At 37.1% G+C, this 24,837-nt stretch overlaps 1 protein-coding gene and 1 non-coding gene across 5 annotated transcripts; one reads left to right on the plus strand and one right to left on the minus strand.

Annotated features, from left to right (window-relative positions):
- Positions 1–494: 494 nt before the first annotated feature.
- tmtc4 (transmembrane O-mannosyltransferase targeting cadherins 4) lies at positions 495–21,185 on the minus strand. 4 transcript variants are annotated; one of them, XM_088604450.1, is made up of 19 exons: positions 21,109–21,185; positions 20,684–20,803; positions 20,130–20,324; positions 19,292–19,407; positions 17,771–17,987; positions 16,856–16,943; positions 16,081–16,178; positions 15,208–15,300; positions 14,493–14,654; positions 11,050–11,252; positions 10,411–10,585; positions 10,165–10,296; positions 8,756–8,835; positions 5,826–5,933; positions 5,143–5,284; positions 4,478–4,592; positions 2,111–2,223; positions 1,256–1,325; positions 495–809 (listed from the first exon to the last, which is right to left on the minus strand). In XM_088604450.1, exons 3-19 carry the CDS (start codon positions 20,289–20,291, stop codon positions 658–660), a joined length of 2,226 nt encoding a protein of 741 aa, XP_088460576.1. In that variant the 5' UTR covers positions 20,292–20,324; positions 20,684–20,803; positions 21,109–21,185; the 3' UTR covers positions 495–657. The 4 variants fall into 4 exon arrangements, with proteins under 4 accessions (XP_088460576.1, XP_088460565.1, XP_088460586.1 ...); XM_088604439.1 differs by having other exon boundaries at positions 21,086–21,163; XM_088604460.1 differs by having other exon boundaries at positions 21,025–21,113.
- Positions 21,186–21,348: 163 nt separating this feature from the next.
- trnad-guc (transfer RNA aspartic acid (anticodon GUC)) lies at positions 21,349–21,420 on the plus strand. The gene has a single exon. It is a non-coding gene; the product is annotated as a tRNA-Asp (tRNA).
- The last annotated feature ends 3,417 nt before the right edge of the window (positions 21,421–24,837 follow it).

Genomic DNA, 24,837 nt, shown 5'->3' on the forward strand with positions numbered 1-24,837 from the left:
AGTAAGTAGATCTGATATTTTTAGAACCATGGTTTATTTATTACAGTGAGAAACAGAAAACCTACATAATCATTCAGGAATACTCTGATTTTTTTGCTTTTTATAAATTACCATTAAATTAGAAATAAAATATTACAATTAAATAAGTAGCAACAGTCAAAGTTAAACATAAAAAAAAACTTAGAACAATTATTCAAGTTTGGTATCATACAAAAGAAGGTCCATCCGATTACAAACTTCAGATTCTAGCAGAAAAACAGTGGGATATTGAAATTAAGAGATGCAAAAGATCACATATTCCAGTATTTTGAGAAGATCTCACCAAAGATGGTTTCATATTAATAGCCAGCCCCCCTTTGTTCCAACACAAACATTGGCCTGTATTACAGAGCAAAATTGAGACCACACCGCTTTCCAATATAAAACAGATGAATATTTGAGCAATAACGCGATCACTTTATTGCTAAAGCAGATCCCAGTGAGACCAGTGGACATGAAATGGAAATTTGTGTTTTTTGCCATTTGTACAGTACTTACTGACAATGGTGAGAAAAATCAAAATGAACAATTTTAGGTGTTACCGTAAAGTAGACACGGACAGTATAAAGATTAAATCAAATGTCTGCAGCATGCATCAACAGTGTGCTTGAAGTTTTATCAAGCCGATCCCTTTTTATGTAGTTGCTCCAGTTTCCGTCTTAACATGTTGTAGTTCTCCTTTGTCCCTGGAGCATTAGGGTCAAGTTTTAAAGAGAGCTCATAGTGTGTCTTGGCCATGTCAAGTTTCCCCCAGCGATGGTAAAGGACAGCTGTAACAGCAGAAGAGACAACATATTTGACAGCAATTCAATATCAAACTCTTACATGGAGAACAATACCAGATTTTGCACTGTTTGCCTTTTATAGCGAAACAGCTGTGGGAAAAGTAACACGATAACTCAACTTTCAGTTGGTAACTTTCAAGGTAATGTAGATGTTTACAAAGAATGATTTGGCTTCTAAATCAATATTCATTTTCAAGCAAGATTCAGGTATTGTGACATCTGTGTTAAGACAGTATCTGTCTTTTGTCACCTTCAAAAACGCACTCAGTATCTTAGTCAACAAAATAGATATTTTCTGCATTGAAGAGTTCATTATCATACTCAATTTTAAAGAGTCTTGTGGAAGGCCGTTTGTAGGCTTTACAATACACAGTCAATACTGACAAGCAAAAATCAGACAGAAATCTTAATCGTGTTAAGCAAACACATACCTAGATTACCATGGTAACTGGCAGCACCAGGGTTGGTTTTCAGTGCAGAAAGAAACAGACTTTCAGACTCCTTTGTTTAAAAAAAGTTACATAAATTATTTTATTGCAAATCACAAATGTAATCCTGCAACTGCTACTAGTGCACATACCATACTATTTCGAAATAAGGCTACCGTGCTAGACAAAGTTTGTTCATCAGTCTCTTTTCAATCAAAATAGCTTCAGTTGACACTGATACTAATCCCACTAAGGAAATGTAGAAATGTGAACTATGGAAACATGTGAGGTTTTCAATTATGCTATAAACTACTGCACTGTGAAAGATATTTTCATTTTAAATCCTGAAAAGTAAAAAATCAGCTCCTGAAAAAACAGCTCTAAAATATCCTTGCATGACAGTTGAAACACAAAACCTTCATTTCAAAATACTGAATATATTTTCTTTTACATATTATTTTTAGTTCTAAATTCATCAATCACACACTTCACACAACAGGAGATGAGAATAACATCTAGCATAAAAAAATTACTATGACATAAATTGATTTAAGACATATTTCTTAATGGGTTTAAAATATTAACAGGTTCTTAATTTCACCTATTTAATTAACTTCACCTATTTACCCCACAATTCATAACATAAAATGCAGTTTTATACTAATTGCAAATTCCACATCATATGAGTTGTATCTTTAAGAGGTCTCAGCTTACATACAGTACAATGCTGCAGGTGTTAAATGAAAAGATTAGTCCAACACTGAGAGATCAGAGCTCAAAAATTAAAACAAAATGGTATGACCTATAAATAAAATAATTAAAGAGAATTAAACATACTAAAAGCAATTCCTACTGTACCTTATATTTCTGCAGTTTCCCCAGAACATTAGCCAAGGAAAACATAATAGTGTGATCATTAGGAAGTAGTTTTAAGGCTTCTTTGCCAATCATCTCAGCTTGAGCTAGATTTCCTTAAGAAGAAGAGGAAAAAAAGGTAAGAAATCAAACTGTTTGATAAATGCTTCAGGCATTTATCTTGGCATTAAAGAAAAGCTTGTGATTTCTGCTCAGACATTTGAGCATTTCCAAGATACAAAATACATCACTTAGAATATGGTATTTAAGGAATGTATGTATGGATAAAATAAATATCTAATTATAAAGCTCATATTACCAGGGATTAAGAGTCTTTTTTAGTCTGAATCTAAAAAACAAAAAATAACTATAAATAAAACGACTTATTCTGAAATGTAAGAACTTGAAAAATGAACTGAAGAAACCCCATTCAAATGTGAAATCCAAACGCCAAAAGTCATTTTCTATCTTATAAGGCCAAAAAACATTCCCTGCATTATCAATGCATTATCCGCTAGGACTCTGTTTTACTGGAGCTGATTTTGAAGGTCAGTGGGCTGATAGGCAAAATACCTTCCTCTTGCTTGTAAACATTCCTACATGGGTCTTCATCCCTCATCTGTTGTACTGTACATAGGCCGAGATTCAGACTTACTTTCCTGCACATGGAAGAACGGTTTACTTTCTTAATCAACACAAGGGCTAGTGATTTATTGATTCTAATGTCAAATCTCCACTTGGCCAAAGCAGTAGCTATGTTGGAACACCTAACATGGTCTTTAATCTGCAGGGCAATCAACTTGTTTCATTTTGAAAGAGGCTTTTTGCATGACTCATGTACCTTTTTCTTATTTATTGTGGGATAAATCATTTATCCCGTTTTCCTATCCTTCACTCAGGGAGGTGTCTGGAACACAATCACACGTAAGGGTGAAAATCCAGGCAGAAAAACAACTACCAGTGCCAAGATTCAATCATGAAACTTGGACCGTGCTAAGTCACTCCAGGGAGAATGGACCTACTCTGGTAATGTTTTATAAAGAACAAACACTGCTGCGTCAGAATCAAGCCATTCTCCACACGGCGGGGAATATTGCTTTTAAAAACAACACACAAAGCTTTTAATACATAAATTTCAGGCATTGCTGATTCCTGCCTCTACAGTCTAATAATCTCAGAAGCTTACATCATGTTAGAGACATCCACCAGGAGCTACTATAAAGATGATTTCTTTTCACACAGATAATTCATATAAATATTAAACACGTTTAATCTTACTTTGAAAGAGCACATTGGCTTATCGTGAAATAAATGATAAGTAAGATGAGAGAGGACATTTCTCTCTGCACATGCTGTAAGTAAAGGAAAAAAAAATCAGCTGTTGCACCTCGGATTTGTGATACTATGTTTCTGGGTAAAACAGATGTGAACGGATATGCGGCCTACTGTCTGTGCAAGCTTACTAATTGGAGAAAAAGGTTAATTGGTGAAAAGGCTTCACTAATTACACAGAAGGGACCCATGTGGCAGACTGTGCCCAGTGCTCTGCATCTGGAGCCACAACTTCACACCTCAGACCTACAGCTGAGGGTGGCAGGTAAACTTGGCTCTGAGCAAATTAGACTCCAGTCTCCCGATTTAAACATCTTCCACATATTCCTCACTTTCCTCCCTGTGGGCCTGAATTTTCAAAGCTGGTAGAAAGATTTTACTAATAAGCCACTTTCACTCATTAAAGTTACATGGAAATTGAACTCTACCCAGCTTGTCAAAAAATCAATCAATCAGTTCAATGAAGGAGTACATAGATTTAAAATGCACAGTTTATCTGATTCACTTTGTTTAGGAAAACATACGGCCATCAGGAGGCCGTTGACATCACTGACAGCTTACTACTGTTGCAAAGCATTTTAAATTTCAATCCAACAAGCTCAAGTTTTTGGCAGTGGTAAAAAGAAAACAAGCTTTCATTAGCAGCATTCTGGAGCTGAGACTAAGAATGAAGTTTTAGTCAGAAAAGATCAGTTCACTGCAAGTTTAAAATCAATTTCAAAATGCTGAAGACAAAAAGAGATTTAAAAAATCTAGTAACTAGAACTTGCTAAAAAGCTGAAACACAAATTCTGACAACTCACTCAAAACAAACCTACCAAAATAATACACAAAGAGTGATTCTAAAAGCAGTATTCAGCCCTTCTAACCCATTTTGTAGTGGCTGACCAGGCCAAGCTTTGCTTTGAGATCTTACAACATCAGGCTAGAAAGTGGACATTAATAAATATTTGAAGATTTCTTATTCTGTGCTACCACACAAAATTAATCCAGCTTGTTTTTCCAAAAGTGGTCTAGGTGCACACAGTACAGAAGTACCTGTATTATCAAGAAGGATCACCATATTGTTCCACGCCAGACTATGATCCGATTTCAGCATGGTTGCATTTCTCCAAGCATTCAGGGCATCAACATGGCGATTCAAGTCAGCGTACTAAAGGAATATAATACCCAATGAGAAGACAAGAGGATATCACACTGCTTTACAAATACTAACACACATTATAATTCAGTGGTCACAAACACATATAATACTACAGGTAAATCGGTCAAGGTCTGGTACACAGTAAGAATACAAGAAAGATAAGCCTAGTTTTCACTGGCTTATTGATCTTCGGATTTCATCCATCTGTTTTTTGAAGGAGCCAGTGTTTCAGCTTCAACATCAAGGCTGGGTTGTATCAAAGATTTTTTTAATGAAGACAAAGTCAGAAGTATACAAGAACAGAAGAAAAAAAAGATAAGGTGTGACAGAATTGCAGCAAAATGTGAAGCGCAAAATATTTGTATAGCCTGAAGCAGATGCAAAAGATTCATAGTTCTACTACAGGTGAAGACACCCCACTGGAAATTCAAACCATTCAACTATTTTAAAAGCTGTTCACTGCAGAGTGTCAGCACTCTGTGAAAATAGATTTAATATAAAGTAAGTTATGTTGTTAATTTACTTTTCTGCTTGTTATTTTTTTAGATTAGGTACTTACTAATCTTCCAAGGTTGTAGTAGCAATCTGGGTATTTCTTTCTGAATTTAATTGCATTCCAGTAGCTATTTTCTGCATCCTCAAACTTTTTTAAACTGTTCTGTACAATGCCCAGATTCATCCAAGCAGCAGCAAAATCAGGCCTTTGGAAAAATAAAAGCATAGGTCATTAAAAAAAAGCTTCACCATTTGCTGAACTCAAATTAATGAGCTGATGTGTGAAATAAATATACTGAAAGACATATTTCAAAACTCTTAGATCTATCCACCAATTATCCGAAAACAGCTTATTCCTGCTAAGGATGTGAGCACCCTGAAGCCTGTTCTGGCAGTACATAACATAAGGCTGAATTACAGAGTGGACAAGATTTCCAGTCCATCATAGGACACACACACAAGGACAAATAACAGACACCAATTAACAGTCAGTATGTCTGGAATGTGAGAGAAAACCTACACAAAAACAGTGTAGACCAGACAAAATTCCATACACAAGGTGCTACAGACAACACTCAAACTCAGAACCTGTCAGAGCTGCAAAGCTACAATATTCAACACCACACTACTCTGTCAACCACTTTTAATACTAGGAAAAGCCTTTGCTCTATTGTGAAGAGTACAGTATATTGAATATGTTTTACTTTTTTCAAATTCAGCATCCAAATTATTATTTTTTCCACCTACTGGATTTGCACAGCTCTCGAGAGCAGCTCTTCTGCTTCCTGCAACTCGTTTCTTTCTTTTAATATGTTTCCCAGGTTGTTCATGGCATGGACATACTTTGGATTTAACCTGTACGGAGAAAAGGGTAAGTAGGAAAAACAAAAAAGGCCGCAAAATAGTTAACAGTCACGGGCTGAGAAATGAATCTACGATGCTTTCTGGAACAAAACCTTTCATAATAAGAAGAATGAATTTTTAAAGTGCCTTTCCAAACCCAAGGGCACTGTATATAGGGATGAAGACATAAAGAGGAAAAAAAAATCCAATAAAAAAAGAGAAAAAGAATCTGCCTCTCAAAGAGTCACAGGAAGAGCATTCTGTAACAACTGTTCTCCCCCCTGCGGTCTGACAAGCAGTATTGGACCATAAAAGCCGGACAACTAAGCTTAAGAACAGCTTCTACCCTAGTGCGCATCCTTAACAGCTTACTGCACTGCCTCAGAACATATTGCACCTCTGGACTGCACATTTTTTGCAAGGACTTCCATGTTTTTTTTACTACCATATATTTACTGTTCTGTACAGCGTATTTATTGTTACTGGTTGTTACAAATGATTATGGACCACTTTGTAATGTACCGTTACACATTGTGATGTTGTCTGTCATACTGGGTCGTCTGCTGTACTGTGCATGTCATGAGAGATCGGCGCCAACACAAATTCCAATGTACGTGTACATATGGTAATAAGCTCCTCTACTCTCTCTTCTACCAACGGAGAAGTAACGAAAAAGGCATGGTCAATAGTCTGGTATTTAGTCTTAGGTACAGTAATCGAAGGACCAGCCTCAACTGAACAAGCCGATGGGAAGGAGTTCAGAGATGTATGATGGAGTCAGATTAAGAGCCTTATTAGTCAGTAACAAGATCTTATATAGAATATGTGACTTTATAGACAATGTAGAGATTTAAGCGTTGGCATAATATGCTGTCTGGTGTGTGTTACGTCTAGTTGCAGAGTTTTGGACAAAAATGTATTGTAACTTACTGAGGAGAGTGCTAGAGTAAGAAGTTGCAGAAATAAAGCCTTGTTGTTATGAATGCATGAATCAAGCACTCAGCATTGTACAGGTCCATTGATAGGAATGGCCAAAAGTAGCCGATATTTCTGAGGTGAAAAAAGTAGGTCTTCATCACATTTTTCACATGAAGCTACAGTATGAGACAGAAGAGGATTAAGTATGACTAAATAATAATAATAATAATAATAATAATAATAATAATAATAATAATAATTGCTTACACTTATATAGCGCTTTTCTGGACACTCCACTCAAAGCGCTTTACAGGTAATGAGGACTCCCCTCCACCACCACCAATGTGCAGCCCCACCTGGATGATGCAACGGGAGCCATAGTGCGCCAGAACACTCACCACACATCAGCTATCAGTGGGGAGGAGAGCAGAGTAATGAAGCCAATTCATAGATGGGATTATTAGGAGGCCATGATTGGTAAGGGCCAATGGGAAATTTGGCCAGGATGCCGGGGTTACACCCCTACTCTTTTCAAGAAACGCCTTCCAGATTGCAGACTATGGCTGATGCATACATGGGGGAGCCCTCCACCATTACTGTGAAACCCTTGAGTTTTTCCAGATGACATTTGTTTCCCACCAGTAAAATAAGTTTTTTCACTATTTAGCTTCAAGTAATTTGATTTCAACCAGAGCTAGATGTCACACAGACAAGTGATAAGCAACAGTAGCAGCAGATCGTTGGGGGAAAAGGTTTTAACATACTGTAGATCTGAGTATCAGCTACACAACAATGAAATTGAAGACCATGTGTATATATAATCTGACCGAGAAGAAGCATATAAATAATAAAAAGCAATGGGCTTTTATTATTTATAATATTGTAATCTTACAAAACTCTGAATCTAATTTCCTTTGACAAAAACATTTACTTTTGAATAAACAGAAAGATAGTCTTTTTCCCTTTTGCCATACTTTATAAGAACATGAGAAAGGTTACAAATGAAAAGAAGCCAAGCTAGCTCATTGGTAGCCAGCAGCTAATGGAATTTTATCTGCAGAAATTACAAGTGTTTCCTAAAAATGTGAAGCAATAACTCCTATTATTTATTCAATATTTAAGGATATGGGAGTATTTCTTTGATTTAAAAAATAAATAAATTTGCTTTAACTCCCATGATGTCTCAGAAAACCAGGCCTGTACACTATAGCAAACGTATGTGTTTTCTAACATGTTTTATAACAGATCAATAGCATTCTCCTAGAAAGAAAGCTATTTTCTCAAAACTGTAATGTACTGTACAGTACCATCAATTACTTTCATTAACAATTAGGTAACATGAGACACACTAAAGACTTGTATTCTCTGATTTAATAATTTAAGATTAGACTGTTGAATGTCCTGATAAAAAGTAGGTTGCTTGATTGAGGTTCTTCAGCAATTCCATAGACAGGAGATATTCAAAAGATCTACTACATAGAAAACAAAACACTGCAGCTCTCTGAAGAGACAGGTAAAATATTTTTACTTAAACCAAATATAGTGCCAATTACAACTGAAAAATCTGAGCTTCATACTGTGAGTATTAAAGGGAAACCACTAAAATACTAAGATCTACAAAATAAAACTACTTCAGAAGCTGGTTAAAGCTTAACGTCTGTTAACATGTGGTTAACCTGTGAAACAGAAACATTAGTGTTTATTTTAATCATTTGCTAACAGGAGCAGAGATATTCACAACAATTAAACAAGTTGTTAATTCCCTCCAGAGAACCCTTGTCTTCATTACGAATTAAAACATGTTACTACTAGTATATTTTATCATATTTTAAGGAAAAATGTTCTAACCCCCACCTCAACATATAGATTTTTATAGCAAAGCAAGTGGAGACATTTGAATATTACATGAAGTGTACCTTACAGCTTCTCTGTAGTATTTGATTGCAGCTGTCTGATTTCCCCTGTCTGCAAGGTTTTTGCCAACATTGTAATGAACCTAGAAAAGAACACCACATTACTGGTAAGGTACGTCTGTTATGTTAACCTGTCAGTGCTTTCTGACTTCTGTCATTGCTTCATCTAAACTGGAATTTTGTAATTCCATGTCTAAACAAATTTAATAGATTGCTCAATTCTTCAATAGGTGGAAAAATACCTATTGATGTTCCTGAAACTTAAATGATTAAATCAAAATACTGCAAGTAAAAAAATAAAACATTTACCTACATTATAGACCCATTAACAAATAAAAATCAGTGGAATCTAGAAGAATAACATATAAACCTTCAGTATAGGTTACATACTTCAGTTAACATCTGCAGTTTCAAGAGGTTCCTGAATGGCTCAACCAGGGAAGGTGTTTACTTGGAAAGCAGGTGGAGCTCTATAGCTTTGTTTCAAGCCTTGGCAAGGTTATGAGCCAAACGTCATCAACTAATGATGGCTCACTGCCCAGACAGAGGAACACAACTAGCCAAGTACCACAAGGGTCAGATGGGTTTCAACTGGGGCAGCAGGAGTTGGTTCTGGTGTTGCAATTTGAAGGTTGCGAGTTGAAATCTCAGCTGGGACACTGCTGTTGTATCCCTGAGCAACGTACTTCCCCTAGATACCTTTTGTTTTGCAGACAAAGCGTCAGTCAAATACTTTAATAATTAATTCGTAACTGGCAAGGGTTTCCTTATTGAACTTCCAGGTACCAGCAGGCTTGCAGTGGGTTGTGCCACTCTGTGTGCCCTATGTGGCTCAAGTGACTAAGGCTATGACAGGTGGGTGTGCTAGAAGAGGGCACTCTTCCCGTGCAGTCCAGGCAGGTGGAGCAATAAACCGATTAACTATAGCTCATTCCACATTGGGTGGAACAAAATTTAAAATATCAAAGCCAAATTTCAATGGTAAAAAGTCCCTTTATAACAAAACTTAAACATCTGAGGACCTTAGTGAAATACTATGCAATACATTTATAAAACTGCTAAACATGAGAAAAAAAGGTTTTTATTCATAACTAAATGTTCTCAGCCATAATATTGCTGGTATTATCAAGAAAATTAATGTAATGAATGTAGGTCTGCCACAGTAACAATTCTAAATATTTAAGCATTCATGACTTTTAGCATTTTTCTATGAGGTATCTATTTACGTCTTCTTCTTTTGTACTTTGAAACTGTGGAGAAAGTTCTGTGACACAAATAATAATTGCTACTTCAAAGGTGTTATGACTTCAAGTTTAAAAGCAACCAAAAGTGAAAACTGTGCAAGAGTCCAAATACATTTGTAAGGCACTGTACAAAACCATTCCATGGTAAACAGATTAAGGTGTACTCACTTTAGCATTGAGGGGGCACACTGACAGGGCACTGGTGAAAAGGCTCTCTTCTGACCTCCACTGGCTACTCCGGGTAGCACAGCGGAGAACATTCACACACAGGAGTACCAACAGCAAAGCGCGGATGAGTTTCTGCAAAGACAATGCCAAGAAAGGTGATGAGGATCCGAATGAAAAAGCAACACACAATTACATTTAATGAAAAAGAAGAATAAAAAGAAATACTATCCCTCACACTTTCTGTACCTTGTAGTTCTTGCAACGGCTGCATAAAGAGCCAATTGCGTATGTTACAATAAGACAGTATCCGGCACAGGACAGGTAGAGGACTCTCTCTGCTATCACGAAACCCACACGGAAGAACAGATTGCTGGCTGGAAGAAAGGGGATCACCAGCAGTACGAGTCCAAATGTCAGCGTCCTGAGAGAAAAGATGGGGGAAACATGCATACTATACATTGTATACCTCATATATTCACATACTGAAGGGATGTGCAAATTCATATCTAAATGTCAATACAAAATGCGAGATGTTGTAAAAAAAATACACCCGAATGAAGAAAATGCATGTAAGAATAGTTTATTCCAATATGAGGACTAAAATCCAAACTAACTAGATGAGGGAAATGGCCTCCTCTTGTGCAGTTTGATTCAAGGGTTAATCAGCATTTCTAAAATGTATAAACTAGTCAGAGCACAGTTAGCGTTTTCCTGAAAAAACATTCACATTGAGGTGTAAAAGGGTTCTTCGTTGTGGTGGTGCGGGATAAAATAAATCTTGAAAAATGTATTAAGTTGATAAATCTAATGTTGATGAAAATGTATTTCTCTCAATGACATTATTCAACTGGCAAGAGGTTTTGCCATGGAGACAAGTTCCCTTACCTTCTCTTACTGCTGTCCTCAGAACACAAGGCTTGACTTATCAAACCCATCAAGCAGATCCACAGACTGACCAGCGAGATTATTCTCCAGTCACTGACTGATCTAATAAGTGGTACACAGCCCATTGACCAATCAAAACACAGCCACCAGGGACACAGAAGCAGCCATGCATTCAGAGAGTAGTAGTAATTATAGTTCACAGTCTGCCAATCAAAGGAAACAAGAGTAAATGAACAGAGAAGTGCAGTCTTAAAGCAAACTATCTCATTTTAAATAATAGCCTAAAGCCTTCTTTGACAAAATACCTACTCTGAGCCACTGTTCAATTTTCAGATAAAAAGAAAATGAGGTTTTGATCGCAGCCAAGGTTAAAAGAATTACTTCCAGAAATCGATACAGAATTTCAAATGATGTGGGTTAACCAATTAAATCCTGGAGCTTTGAAATTAATTAGAGGTAACTCAATGAGCAAAATTAATGGGATTCACAAACACATTCATTATATTCCAGATTTTTTGCATTTTCGGGAAAAGTAATTAGGGTACAAAACATAAATATTTACAACCGCAGACTATCCTACAGAGTATTGTAAATTATTTTCCACTAAAAATCAAATGCTGCTTTTTATTCCTACAACCTCCTTCTTGTTCATAGATTTAAAATGGATTCACAGTTGTCTCCATTTCTCTTTGCTTGTACGGAGCAGGGAGTGCTTATTGGAACTAATTACTGAATTTAAACTAAAAAAGAAGAGATTAAAAGAACCACTGTGCATTATTGTAAAAAGATGATGAATATGTAATCAAAACATAGTTTGTACAGAATATATTTTTATATTCTTAAACACTATCTTCTAGATAATGTTTCACAATGCATACAAATAAAAAGGATTAATGAGTGTGGTAGAACACTATGGAACTGCCATGAACACTAATTACACTTACAAGGTATATTATGATACAGGTAGAGGTAGACACGAGTCATAAGAGCCATTAAAACCAGGTTCTAACCCCTCATCCTTGGCCTTGCCACTGGACATGATCAATGAGGGATGAGAGGTCAGAAGAATGAATACCTTCACTTTTGGAGCAACTTCCCTGACGGCCTTAGGTGAAAATTCCTGCACCCTACAACCTCAGCAAACAGTGCTCTGACACCCAAGTCCTCCACAGCACAACAGACTAAAGACAACATGCCAACCAGAATATCTCAATCCCTAGTCTAGTAAAGCTACAGTCTCTTGACAATAATAGATATTGCACACAGGCATCTTCCATCCCAAGCACAATTTCTAAGTGCTCTGGTGACCAGTGATGGAAGTAAGAGAGTGATTTCTGGACGCTCCTAGTCATGACTTGGTACGCAGGTGGAGGTTACAAGCACATGGGTTGAAGCAGAAGTGCATTTCTCTGCTCACCCCTTTTGGGGTATAGAAAAGGGGCCTTCAATATCAGAGATGGAAGAGATTCCAGTTTCTGGAATGAAACCATATGCAAGACAAGGGATGTAAATGTGAGCTCCAATGGCATTCCAGATGTTCCTGTGTGCCTGGAAGGGAGACTTCATCACCAACACAGTTTTCACACAAACATCTTGGCAACACCGCGTGTCCAAACACTGGCACCGCATTTACTCTGTCATTATCCGTGCCCGGAATAACAAAGATGTCCACATCACTACAGCAATGACGAGAGCTCACTGCTGCTAAACCAATCACATCTTTGCTGATGAGTTATGCCTATTAAACTGGCTACCAACAACTGGCTACAGAAAGAATCATATGCATGGAAAATCAACATCAAAGCATTAAAAAATCCAACCCAAAAAGAATTCATGAGAAATAAGGACTAGAACATAGGGCTTTCTGTGCATGGCCCGACAACCCATAATCCAAGCAGAAGAAGCAGGCCCACTAAAAAGCAACGGCAGAATTTCACAGGAGTACTTGAGATATAAAGAACAGGTGAAAGACAGAAAAGCAAAAGGAATTCTACATTTTGTAGACATGCATGATATCTGTGGTTTATTCACGGCCACAAGGACTTCTATACTGTATATGGCCTGAATAGCCAGAGAGGAAGGAAGAGAAGATAAGAGAAGGAAGAGAACTGATGATGGAAAGGGAGGCAGTCATTTGGAAGGAGCATTCTGAAGATATATTTACTCAAGAACCCACTGTCAGCAACAGTATATTCAATTCAATCCCATACCACCAAATCTGAGATGAGCTTGGAATTCTACCAGTACTCAGCGAGGAGATGAAAGTCATCACACAAATGAAGAACAACAAAGCAGCAGGTGGTGATGGAATTAGCTCTGGAAACAGGGTTGGCTGGAACTAACGCTACACCTCCATGCTCTCATCATACAAATCTAGAATGAAGAGGAAATGCCAAATTATATCAAGGATTGTGGCAAGAAAAATCTTCAAGAAAGAAGGGAAATCCAACTATGGAGATATGAAGGGAAAGTTTTGCTGTCCATTGTGGGCAAGATCATTAGAAGAATTCTACTGAATTGTTCTTCAGCAAGAGGAATATGAGTTATCCTCAAATCTCTATGTGGTTCTGACCCTCTGAAGAAAAGACAGATGTAATTTACTCATGGGCTGTCAATTACTGGAAAAATGCCTGGATCAACACCAACCTATATACTTAGCGTTCTGGACTTAACAAAGGCATTTGACTTGTGAATTGTGAGGCACTTAGAAAACCAGAATCAGCATCCTCTGCCTGCTTCACAATAATATACATGCAGCTAACCTCACTAATGGGTTACAGAGCCCTTTGAAGTCCAGACAGGAGTCAAATAAAGGTTTGCCATCACTCTAATTCTATTTTCAATATTGTTGAGTGCATTTCATATCCATTTGATAAACTCCCTGTTGGAGTACAGCTAACTTATCAAACATACAATAATAAAGCCTTGGTGATGATACAGATACAAGAATTTTGAAGCAGATTTCGATAATTAAATAGGAACAACTACATTTAGAATTATTTATAATACATTTTTTAGTCTTTGAATTTTGTGAAGTCAATACATTTATTGAACCTCTGAATTTAACTCGCTGATCCAGCTAAACACTGAATAAAGTCAAAATAACACAGAAATCAGAGAACACCTGATCAGCAAATACCAATAACTGAGCCACTGAATTACTTCAAGGTGTACTTGAACTTGCCAAAACAAGTCAATCCTAAACGCAGGTAAAAATAAATAACAAGTCAGTGTTGTGGAGGTCTTATAGAGACTGTACTGAATTTTGCAGCTATTATACCACAAAGACATCAGAGTAAATACATTGATTGATCAGATATAATCCAAATACATAATCTGAAATCTACATCACATGGAACTTTAAATATTTTTGCCTCCTCCCTGACAAATTTAATAATGCAATAACTAGTAGAATTCTATTTATGTTGTATTCCATCACTCACTCGTATAAATATATTTTCTGCAAAGGAAGCTGGGTTGTCTACTTCAGTGAAAGCTGGTGGGCCGGTTCCCATGATCCTCCACCGTGCATACAAAAGGATAGCTCCCCCCAGTGAGAGCAGGCCCAATCTTGTTAGAAAGCCCCTTTTGAACAATGCATGAATCTGAAAAAAAAAAGCTTAAGTATAAAACACATGTAATATGTTCCAAGCAACCAGAAATATGTCATGTCATTTGCCAAACCACTTTATACCATACGGTGTTGCGGGAAGCCGGAGCCTACCCGGCAAGCAACGAGCGCAAGGCAGGGTGCACTCTGGATGGGATGCCAGTCCATCGCAGGACAAGTGCAAGCCAGCCATACATGGGGACAATTTGCAGGCCATGGTAAAGGCCGAGGGGGAAAATTTGGCGCGGGCACCGGAAGAAGACTAATCAAGGTCCAAAAATAATTTATTAAATAACCTCAGGATAGGGATGGTTTTCAAACATAAAACTCCAAATGAAATCAGCTAATGTAAAAAAAAACTCACATAGCCACTCACAGTTTGTGAACAGTTGCGTAAGTGTAACAAGAAGAATTTGTGAAATTATTTGCATCTCTGAATAATTTGATAGTTATTCAATGTTATGTTAACTGTGCCCTTTTTATGGTTTCATAGATTTGCAATCTTTATAATTTAAATATACAGTATTATAGAATGTGAAAATAATTACCTCCACAGACTTTCCTTTGTACAGAAGCCTCTGGCTCAATTCATAGATATCTACATTGCAGATCATGAGAACATCAAAAGCTGCATTCACGCCCTAAAGGAGAGAGAACAACACACCAACAAAAACATCCGTTTTCGACTGAATTTTCATGCTTGGTTTTGTATCAATATCTTATTGTATTGTTATAACTAATTGATTTGGCAGACACTTTTATCCAAAGCAACTGCTGTACATTTGCACCCATTTTTACAGCTGGGTATTTTAGTGGAGCAATTTGGGTGACATGCTTTTCTCAAGGGAATAACAGCTGTGTCTTACCTGGGATTTGAACTCACAACCTTCCAGTTATGAGGCCAGAACCCTGAGCACTGCTCCATACAAATATTTATATTTAATATAACATACAATAACATTAAGCATTATTTTGACATTTCTTTTAAAAAACTGACAAATATATGCCGAAGAAAAACAACTTTCTTTGCAACATTCAACAGAAACAGATTACAGGAAAAAAAAATGCGTCATTTCTCAAATGGTTGCTGCACACATTACAGATCAGCAGGAGAAGAAACAGCATAGCAGTCAGAAACTGCTGTGTCTTTAATGTCATGACAGAAAAATGAGATAAAAATGGACTGAATGTAATATACAGTAGGATGGTGACAAAGAGCTATTCAGACTCCCTGGGTACATAAAGATAAAGACTGATATATGATCTTGGATGCTCTGGAAAAACAATTCACTTAATAGTATTGTGACACATTACATTTTAAAAGTCTTTTTTTACACAATATAAAACAATGAAAACTGCAGACGAATCAAAAGAAACCTAAAGAATTGAATGCTGAAGACTTGATCATTTTGAATACAAACCAAAACAGTGATGCCCTGTTCTTTGCAAAGCATGGCCACTGCACACAGTGAAAGGCTTACAACTGTCCATGATACTGAAAACTTGTCTTCTTTATAACCTACAGTATGGCAAAAAACATAAAAAAGAATAAATAATGATTTATATAATAATCAATACTTGCCTGGAAACTCGTGTTCTCATCTTTCAGACAAACAACTAAACATTTATATATACTGTATATATACAGAACATGACTAAAGGTCTGTATACGGAATACATATGTTGAACATAAAGCACACTATGGAAATTTCTCACACAAATGGCCCGCTAGCCTACTCATAACAGAAAGACAAAATGGACACTACAACAGTCAAATATTTTAATACAGAGGTCTTAAAACATTGCAGTGAACACAAATCATAAAGCACGCATGATCTGTGATTCTGATTAAACCTGAAAACGAAACACTCCCCAGAGGTCTGTTACTGGTCAAGAAAGGACAGTTCCATTCACCACAATACAAATTATCCACATTAGGCCAAATGGTATTTTATTTAATTGGAAATGTATTTCCATTACACCATTTCAATTAAACACTATTCACTATTAGAATACAATCAACCAACAGCTTGTACTAATAGATCACACTAGTTAAAAGCATTTTTAAATAATATCTAAAAGCACACATTTTAAACATTCCAATCTATGTATTTTACCAATTAACATTATTGTTGTTTCTGCATGATTTACATGCCAAATCAAATCTACACAGTAAACACTGAAGATATCTCTTACCTCCCTGAAATGCTCTGCAGTAGCTGAGGAAGGAGAGTTGAAAGAAGAGTGCGCACAAGAGGTCAGCTCTTCCAACTATCCCAGCAACCTTCAACAAGAAACAACGTACACTGACATGCAAGGCCGGGAACACAGGGCCTCCACTCAGCTGCAGTGGCTGACCACTTTCTAAGGTCGAGCCCTGTGCCACCAGAGAGCAACCTCTCTTCTTCTTCAGGTTCCTGACCTATCAAAAACCTACACTTAAGCCTATATAAATTGGAAGTCAGTCAGCTGAACAATATGGGTGCACTTTCATCGTTACACATTGTTTTTCTCAGACCTAAAAAAAAAAACTCTGCTTGCACAAAACAATGAAAGTAAAACAAAAGAAAAAGAATGAATTATTTTTGCAGATGCACCTAATAATACAAAACATATTGGCATCAGACCTTTCCACTAAACCATGAGAGTTTATTGATCAGCATATGAATAAACAAAATGGTCAGCAGACAACTTCAAATCAATATCCCTTTACTTTTGAGGTAACACTATTTCACTGCAACTTGATACAGTGTTGGCTGACAAGCAATAGTATAACAGATGCTGCCTATAAATGATTAATTTGACAGGATTTAAAACATCAGACTCAAAAAACAACAGCAAGAGTTCACAGCCTCTCGATGGAAATTCTACCTGTCTAAACAAGCAGTCTAAAACTAATAAGTCTGCAGCATGGCCCTCATTACAAGGTGTTTATTTTGCAATGCCCATCAGCTGAGATTTGCTTCATACCCCACCTGCCTTTAAAGTATGTTTCAAGCACAATCTCTGCAGTCAGCACATGTGAAAGGTACTTCATTAATGACTATTAAAAAAAAAGTGTTGTTTACAGGTGAAGGATATCCTGCCAAGTGAATTCTGGGTTCTACTTACACTTTCTGTGTGAACTGGATGCACAGCAAAGAGCAACGCAGCCAGAAATGATGCCTTTGGAGCCTGGTTAAGTCTTTTCCCTTTTCCATCATAAGCCAGGCCACCAATCAATATTGCAAACACATCAATCATTAATACAGAGATAACACCGTGAAGGGCAATGTTCAGCACATGAAAGCCAACAGGGTACAAGCCGCCAGCTAAGAGGCAGTTAAATCTGGAGAAAAAAAAACGATAAAGGAAGAGGGTTATTCACAGAGTAACGCACTAGGAGGAAAAACATCAATGAAGATTATAATCATCAAGGGAGCCAGACAAGAATTACAAATAGGGTTTTGAATTTCGCCGTACAAAGGTTTGCACCACCTCCTCAGATATGAATGCAATATGAATAGTCTGGCAACATGAAAGAACAGGGGGGAGACCCAGGATTAAGAGAGCAGGGCCGAAGAAAGCAACAAAGCAAAAGCACGCAGGACACAACAACAAAAACTCCAAGATGACTTCAGATATCATGATCCCAAAAGAATTGAAACAAATGGGACAAGATTTAAGAGCAAGTTGTAAATGTAGGTTGCAAAAAGTTTTCCCGTGAAAGAACTCTGAGAAATACTTGCAGCACTATTCTGAAACTCAACACAGCAGTTACCCAGAAACTCTGTAAGGAATGTGTCATGTTCTTCCATATTCACTTTTCCTACTGTAACACAGAAGCATATTGTGCACTGTACCTGTACCTAAAAGTCCAGAAATGGAACTTAAGCAAACTACTAATTTTATTTGCACTTAGGAATGTGAAGATGTAACAAACAAGACAAAAAATTCATACAAAACATCTAGGAAAGACATACAGTAATTACAAAACAGGAATCACCAGACAAAGAATGTATTTCCCTGCTTAGCTGCTCAGAGCTGTAAATAATGCTCATCTCTCCAACTCCCCATCACAGTGCTAGCTTAGTGTTTCGACTGCACAGTTGATAGACAATATCAATAAATAACCACAACACATACATAATGGAAGCGAAACCTTCCTACAGCTTAAGGCTCATTCCATCTACAGCCGGCCACAAGGACACACAAAGACAGTCCACACTGGAGACACTCCTCCTATCTGGCAGACATACCAGCTCCTCTGTAGAATATCAAACACTACTGGGCAGCAAACTAATCCACAGTTAAGCTTAGTCCACAATACCTGGCCATGGACATGAGCTGGACACGAGCCTCACTGAGCATGTGTGTGCAAATTCCTTATCTTGTGTATACAACGTGTGGGAACACTACTCATTAAGTAAAAAAATGTGGCACCACAAAGCTTTGGCACACCAGTCATACTGTATAAGTGCTGTGCATAATTCCCTCTCTACAAACTTGTATTTCCTTTTACTTATTTTTTTACTATTTATTTACACTTTAACCTCATATCCCAACTCCCAGCAATACACCAGCAATAACTGTAATCACTTTGGTTCAAGCGGGAAAAATCAGAAAAAAAAAAGCATAGAATTATACAATTACCTAAAGGTAAGTACGGTGAGTGGCCGGTAGGACTTGTGGCTGGCATTACTGCTTAGGTTACTTCCCCAAAAATCATTTCCCCAAATATTACTCAGGGGAGTTTCTGGTTTCAGGTCCTAAAAATTTAAACAAACAAGTGTTAAATCACTTGCAGTCATGATTTTATGACATCAAAAGGGTGGATTGTAATTAGGATTAAAGAAACAGCATTTTCAGGTTTTAAGAAGTTATAAAGCAATTCATTAAGCTTTCTCCTCACAAGGGTCATGTCAACTTGTAAACAATCCCAGAGGCACTGGGTGCAAGGCGAGATTATTCTATGGACAGCACACTAGCCCATCACAGGGAACACACACTCACAAGTGCATAAGGACGATCTAAAATATTAATTAACCTAGTAAACCTGACTTTGAGAGGTGGGAGAAAACTATAGCACTGGGTGAAAATGCATGTTAACATACATAGAGAGCATGCAAAAGCCTAACAACCATGCGTCGTTTAAAAATGGTAACGGAAATACGGAGTCCTCTAAAGTATCAAAAAATACAGCTGAAAGTCACACAAACAGACCAAAATTCTTACCAAGCAATTTTTAAATAGAAATAAAAATGGAAAACTGCATGCCAAGATGGGATTATCACTGTGCACACTAAATAATGGAAAATAAACATGGCAGTGACCTGAATGTAGCCTGTAAATAAATATCAGGGATTTCAGTTGACAGGTATCTACTACAAAAAACTGTTTATTGTAATTTCTGAACAAACGTATTCTTAAAGTTTGCAGGGTTTTACACATTCTGTATAATAATTTAATAGAGCCAGGACTATAACGTTACCTTGTTATTGATGATAGCTTCCGAATCATCGAAGACAAAGTCGCCATCATAACTATTGGCAAAACAAATAACAGCTACCAGCCCAACCACAATCCTGGCCTGAAAAGGCGGTAGGTTCGGCAGTTCGAGGTGGGGCTCCCAGGGCAGTTCGGATAATACCATCGTGACCGGTGCCACAGCATGGCCACTTATAACCTACGGCACAAATTAAAAAGGCTTTAAATACAGCTTGTGGCTTCTAATCTAAAGTCTAAATAATGGTCAGCTTATTCATTAATGTCACATCTTCCAAGACATACAATCTACAAGGACAGATTGTTTATTTTGAGAATCTATCTAAAACAGGCTGGTATGTATACGATAATAAATATTATTTAACTGTACATCGTATACATTGTACCGAGATAATCCACATCTGAAGTTACTGTACTAGCACAAACGTAAGAAAAACATTTTTGTCGAATGAAAAAAAATGTAGTACAATATATCTCTCTACAGAAGAATTACAATAAATGTAAAACTCACACCCACACTCATATAAACAAAAAACATACCTCTGCATTTTAATTCAGATTTTATTACATTGTATGCTTTCTTGACATACAGATTCCATCAGGTTACTCCCGGAGACGCTGACGAGGCAATACTCTCGGTCAGTGACCCACACAAAACGTCTGCAAATTACAAAAACCGACAAAAAAACATTTCACTCGGTCTCATTTTTACATTATGCTAAACACACAACAAAATACAGCCGAAAAACCTAATAACGTTTGCATACAGCCTGCTAGGCCTGTCTGACAAAAATATCATTAGGTGTTGCATGCTCCGATAATGTGAAGTCGAGTTTGTATGAGCAAAGGCACGCAAGGCAGAACCTACAAACCCTGCACACCAAAATGCACTAACTGCAAACATCAAGGGTCCGAGTCGAAATACTGCTACTTTGAACTCACTGCTACACTAGCTCGATCCTTACTGAAAGAACTGGACATGCAGGAAAAGGGGGGTGAGGCGGAGTGGCAAGACTGCCGTGTCACGTGACAAGACGTCTGCCGAGCATTTTCCTTTTCCATTTAAATAATGTGTGCTCACAGGGAAAAGCTGGGCTTTCCTGGATGCAAACATTAGGGATCAGACGAATTACAAGTAAAATTAGAACAGACAGCAACATATAGTATATACAAGACGTTGTTCAACGTAGCATTATCTCGTTACATCCTCGATAGTATAGTGGTAAGTATCCCCGCCTGTCACGCGGGAGACCGGGGTTCGATTCCCCGTCGGGGAGGACAATTTTTTTTTTCCCCCCAACGCTTAAAAACCAATTCAATGTTATAATTTGTACTTTACATCCAATTTTATTTTACACATATTCTACTTTCAAACAAAATTCATTAAGTCCACAAGAATCATCAGACCAACCCCTTTTCTGTGCAGTTCAGAACTGTGATAGTTAACTATAATAAGACACAGAATATAACTATTTGCATTTATTTATCCTCACCCCAAAGACTGCTTTGGATATGGAAAAGAACCAATGTCACCTCCCACTCAAGTGCCATTCATGCCAGCTGCCACACTACATGTGAGATCAATGGAAAAACAGAAAATAATTCACCAGTTTTATTAACAGTACTAATATTTTATATGGTGCCTTTAAAAGGAACTCATGTCAGTTTTAAGGGGGATCTCTTGAGATCAGATCTTACAGTGTCATGCAATCTTTCACAACCAAGTAATCAGGACCTCAGTTTGAAATCTTATTCAAAGTTCCTACAGCACAATGTCACCTTACTGGGACAGTGGCTTGGAGATTTGTCTCATAAACAGGACAAATGTTTATTTTTAGCATTTATGGATTTTATGAGCCAGAGATATACTTTTTCTCCAAATCTGAAATATATTGGTCTCTTTTATATTTGAACTTTTATTAGATCATCCATTAATCAAACAATAATAGAAAGTAAATTTAAAAACAATATCATTCTTGCTTATTTTTCATTGTCTCCTGAGCACAGAACGGCTTTCAGTCCAATTACCTTCCTGACTTTGTCTGATGCTGAAAGCTTCAGCAATGTACAGCTAAATCACTCCTCACTTTAAGAGGAGGTGTAACTCCCCTTCTAGAGGTTGGTTTTAATAAAATCATTAATATCATTTGTCCCTTAATGAATAATCAGGGGGCACTTCTTTACACAAAGGGGTGTGGGAGCATGGAACAAGCGAACTGATGTTGGAAAAGCACATACTTTGGCTTCTTTCAAAAAATAGTTGGATGAGATCCTTGGATCAATTAACTACTAAACGGGCTGGTTGCCCCCCAACCCTATTTTGTAACCTTTATTTTGTTTCCATATTTTGAGGGGATACCCATACCACTTTTAATAAATCCCTTGCAATAAAAATGATAGGCTATTTATCAAGTGTCAACATGTATTAAGTGATCAAGAGGATAAAGCCATATGTTTCCATTAAAACTAATCAAATGAGAAGAAATATTTAAATATTTAAAGGCTAAGCATCTTGAAAAGTAAAGAAATAGCTGTTGTACAAAAAAAAAGTCTGGAGTCTAAAACCCCAGCTCGTTAGTTTTAATAACCACCAGTATGCTGAAACAATGACATGCTGTTATGAGCAGCTTTTTAATAATCTGGATCAGAAAGAAAATCCATTCCTGCTACTGACACAAATTCCATGTGTGCTATTCTGGGTAGTACACTACTTCTGAATAAAAACGTCACGGGTACCTGAAGAGAAACACTCATATACAAAAGAAAAAGTGCATTGAAATTATTTGCATATAAAATGAATTCAAAGGAAAATGGTTTACTGTTGTAATAGAACAGAAGAAGAACTTTATAACAGCAAGAAATGAGAGGAGGCAACTCAACCCATTTTGCCTGTCGTTTGTAGCTGGTTGGTGCAAAGATCTCATCCAGACGATTCTTCAAAAAAGCCAGGGTATTGGCTTTAACAATATTGTTGGGCAGCTTGTTTCATATTCCACAGCCCTTTGGGTAAAGAAGTGCATACTGTCCTGTGTTTTAAATGCACACTGAAATAGTTTATACGTGTATCTGGTTCATGTTTTGCTGCTGATCTAAAGAAGTCTGCGTGGTTGACTTTGTGAGTGCTCTGAGGGTCTTGAATACTTTGGTCAGGCTCCCTCACTTTGAAAAACTCATTTTAAAGGGGCTGAAATATTTTAACTGCAAAAGTAATGTTTGCAAGGAAACCCGTCTCTAACTGATTGTAGTGGAACCATTTGTATTCCTTCTCATTTAATGACCAATGACTGCTTCTGTTTTCGTTCTGCCAATAAATTGAGAGTATTGAAGTACCATATTCAATTAACAAACATTCTATTGCAGAACAATTGATGTCCCTACTGTATGTCTGGTGTGAAGAAGAATTTGTGGTGGGCCAGTGTATTTTATATTAAAGATTGGAACAGATCAGAAAAAACTCAAAATGGGAACAAAACGTTGAACAGGAGACTTTTTTACACAGGGAGTGGTGGGTGTGTGGAACAAGTTATCCAGCCATGTTATCAAATCCATGTTACCCCAACTCCTTAGATTATTAGTCATAACCTTCTTCTTAATTTGAGAATGCAAAAAATTGGGTGAATCAAAGGATTCTGAAATTTGAAAAGTTTATGTAGTAGCTGTTTAATAACTGTTATTTCCAAAGACATGCTGCTGTATGTCTATTTAGAAACACATTTTCTCTTTACTAAAGGCTTTCCATTTTGGCAGTTAATGTATCCTTATGTAACTCTAATGGAATCGTGTGGCAGGGATTCTAGAAAATGAAACTGAGACAGTTATGCAGCAAAACAAATGCAGCCCTTTCACAAAAGCCCACAGGAACACAGAAGGCCCAGTTTCTGTGGGCTAGGGAGAGCCTCGAAATATTTGCAAATTTAAATGTCAGAATTCTTGAAAACACAAAACAATCATTTATGAATGTCACAAACTTTAAGCTCCAACAAAGAAAAGAGAAGCTAGGTGGTAACATTTAAATTAGGAGTTCCACATTTTGTTTATTTATTGTTTCTAAATATTAGTAAAGCCTTAACAGGCTAAATGGCTAAGTGACATCTTGGAGGATGATTAGCCCAGGCTCAGTTGTAACTGATTTTAAAGGTTAAATGAAGAGAGAAATCCCAGGTAAGCCCTCAGTGGATAAAGACAGTAAAAGTCCAGACAGTCATCCTGATACATAGAGATCAGCCATTCAAAACAAGCGGGCAATACCGCTTTATAATGCGGTGCGCTTGTCCCAGTGTAATGCAAGTTACCGTATAATACCGCATGGTACCGCAAGTAAAATAGTAGTATCTGGAATTTCCGCAAGGTGGAGCTAATAAAGCTCAACCTCTCATGTTTGAGCTGTCGCCATCAAAGTCTTTACCGAAGATATTACTAATAGTATTAATAATGAATGACCTTTGACAAGCTGTAAACTCAAAGTATTGCCCTGGTCCACATTCTTTGTAACCATCTTTGTAAACGAAAAGATTTTATTTTTTCATTGACCGTCTTCGTAAAAGTAACACCACAGCATTTCGTTGATCCAATCACGCATTTGTTTCCAATCATGCAAAGTAAAGTAATTTTTGAGAATCTCTGATTCACCATGCCTTCCACATGCTCATAAAAGATATTGATTTAGGAACATAAACATATTACTGTATGCAAAC

Source organism: Lepisosteus platostomus, chromosome 2, assembly GCF_059453375.1.
Source record: "Lepisosteus platostomus isolate fLepPlt1 chromosome 2, fLepPlt1.hap1, whole genome shotgun sequence".
NCBI lineage: Eukaryota > Metazoa > Chordata > Actinopteri > Semionotiformes > Lepisosteidae > Lepisosteus > Lepisosteus platostomus.

Excerpts from the sequence above, each read along its gene's own strand:
- tmtc4 (XM_088604450.1), bottom strand. The coding sequence starts at position 20,291 with ATGGTATTATCCGAACTGCCCTGGGAGCCCCACCTCGAACTGCCGAAC. Across the intron at positions 16,179-16,855 it reads CTGCAGAGCATTTCAGGGAG|GTTATAAAGAAGACAAGTTT; the intron begins GTAAGAGATATC and ends GCCATACTGTAG. Across the intron at positions 11,253-14,492 it reads CAGAAAATATATTTATACGA|ACTGTGAACTATAATTACTA; the intron begins GTGAGTGATGGA and ends TTTGATTGGCAG.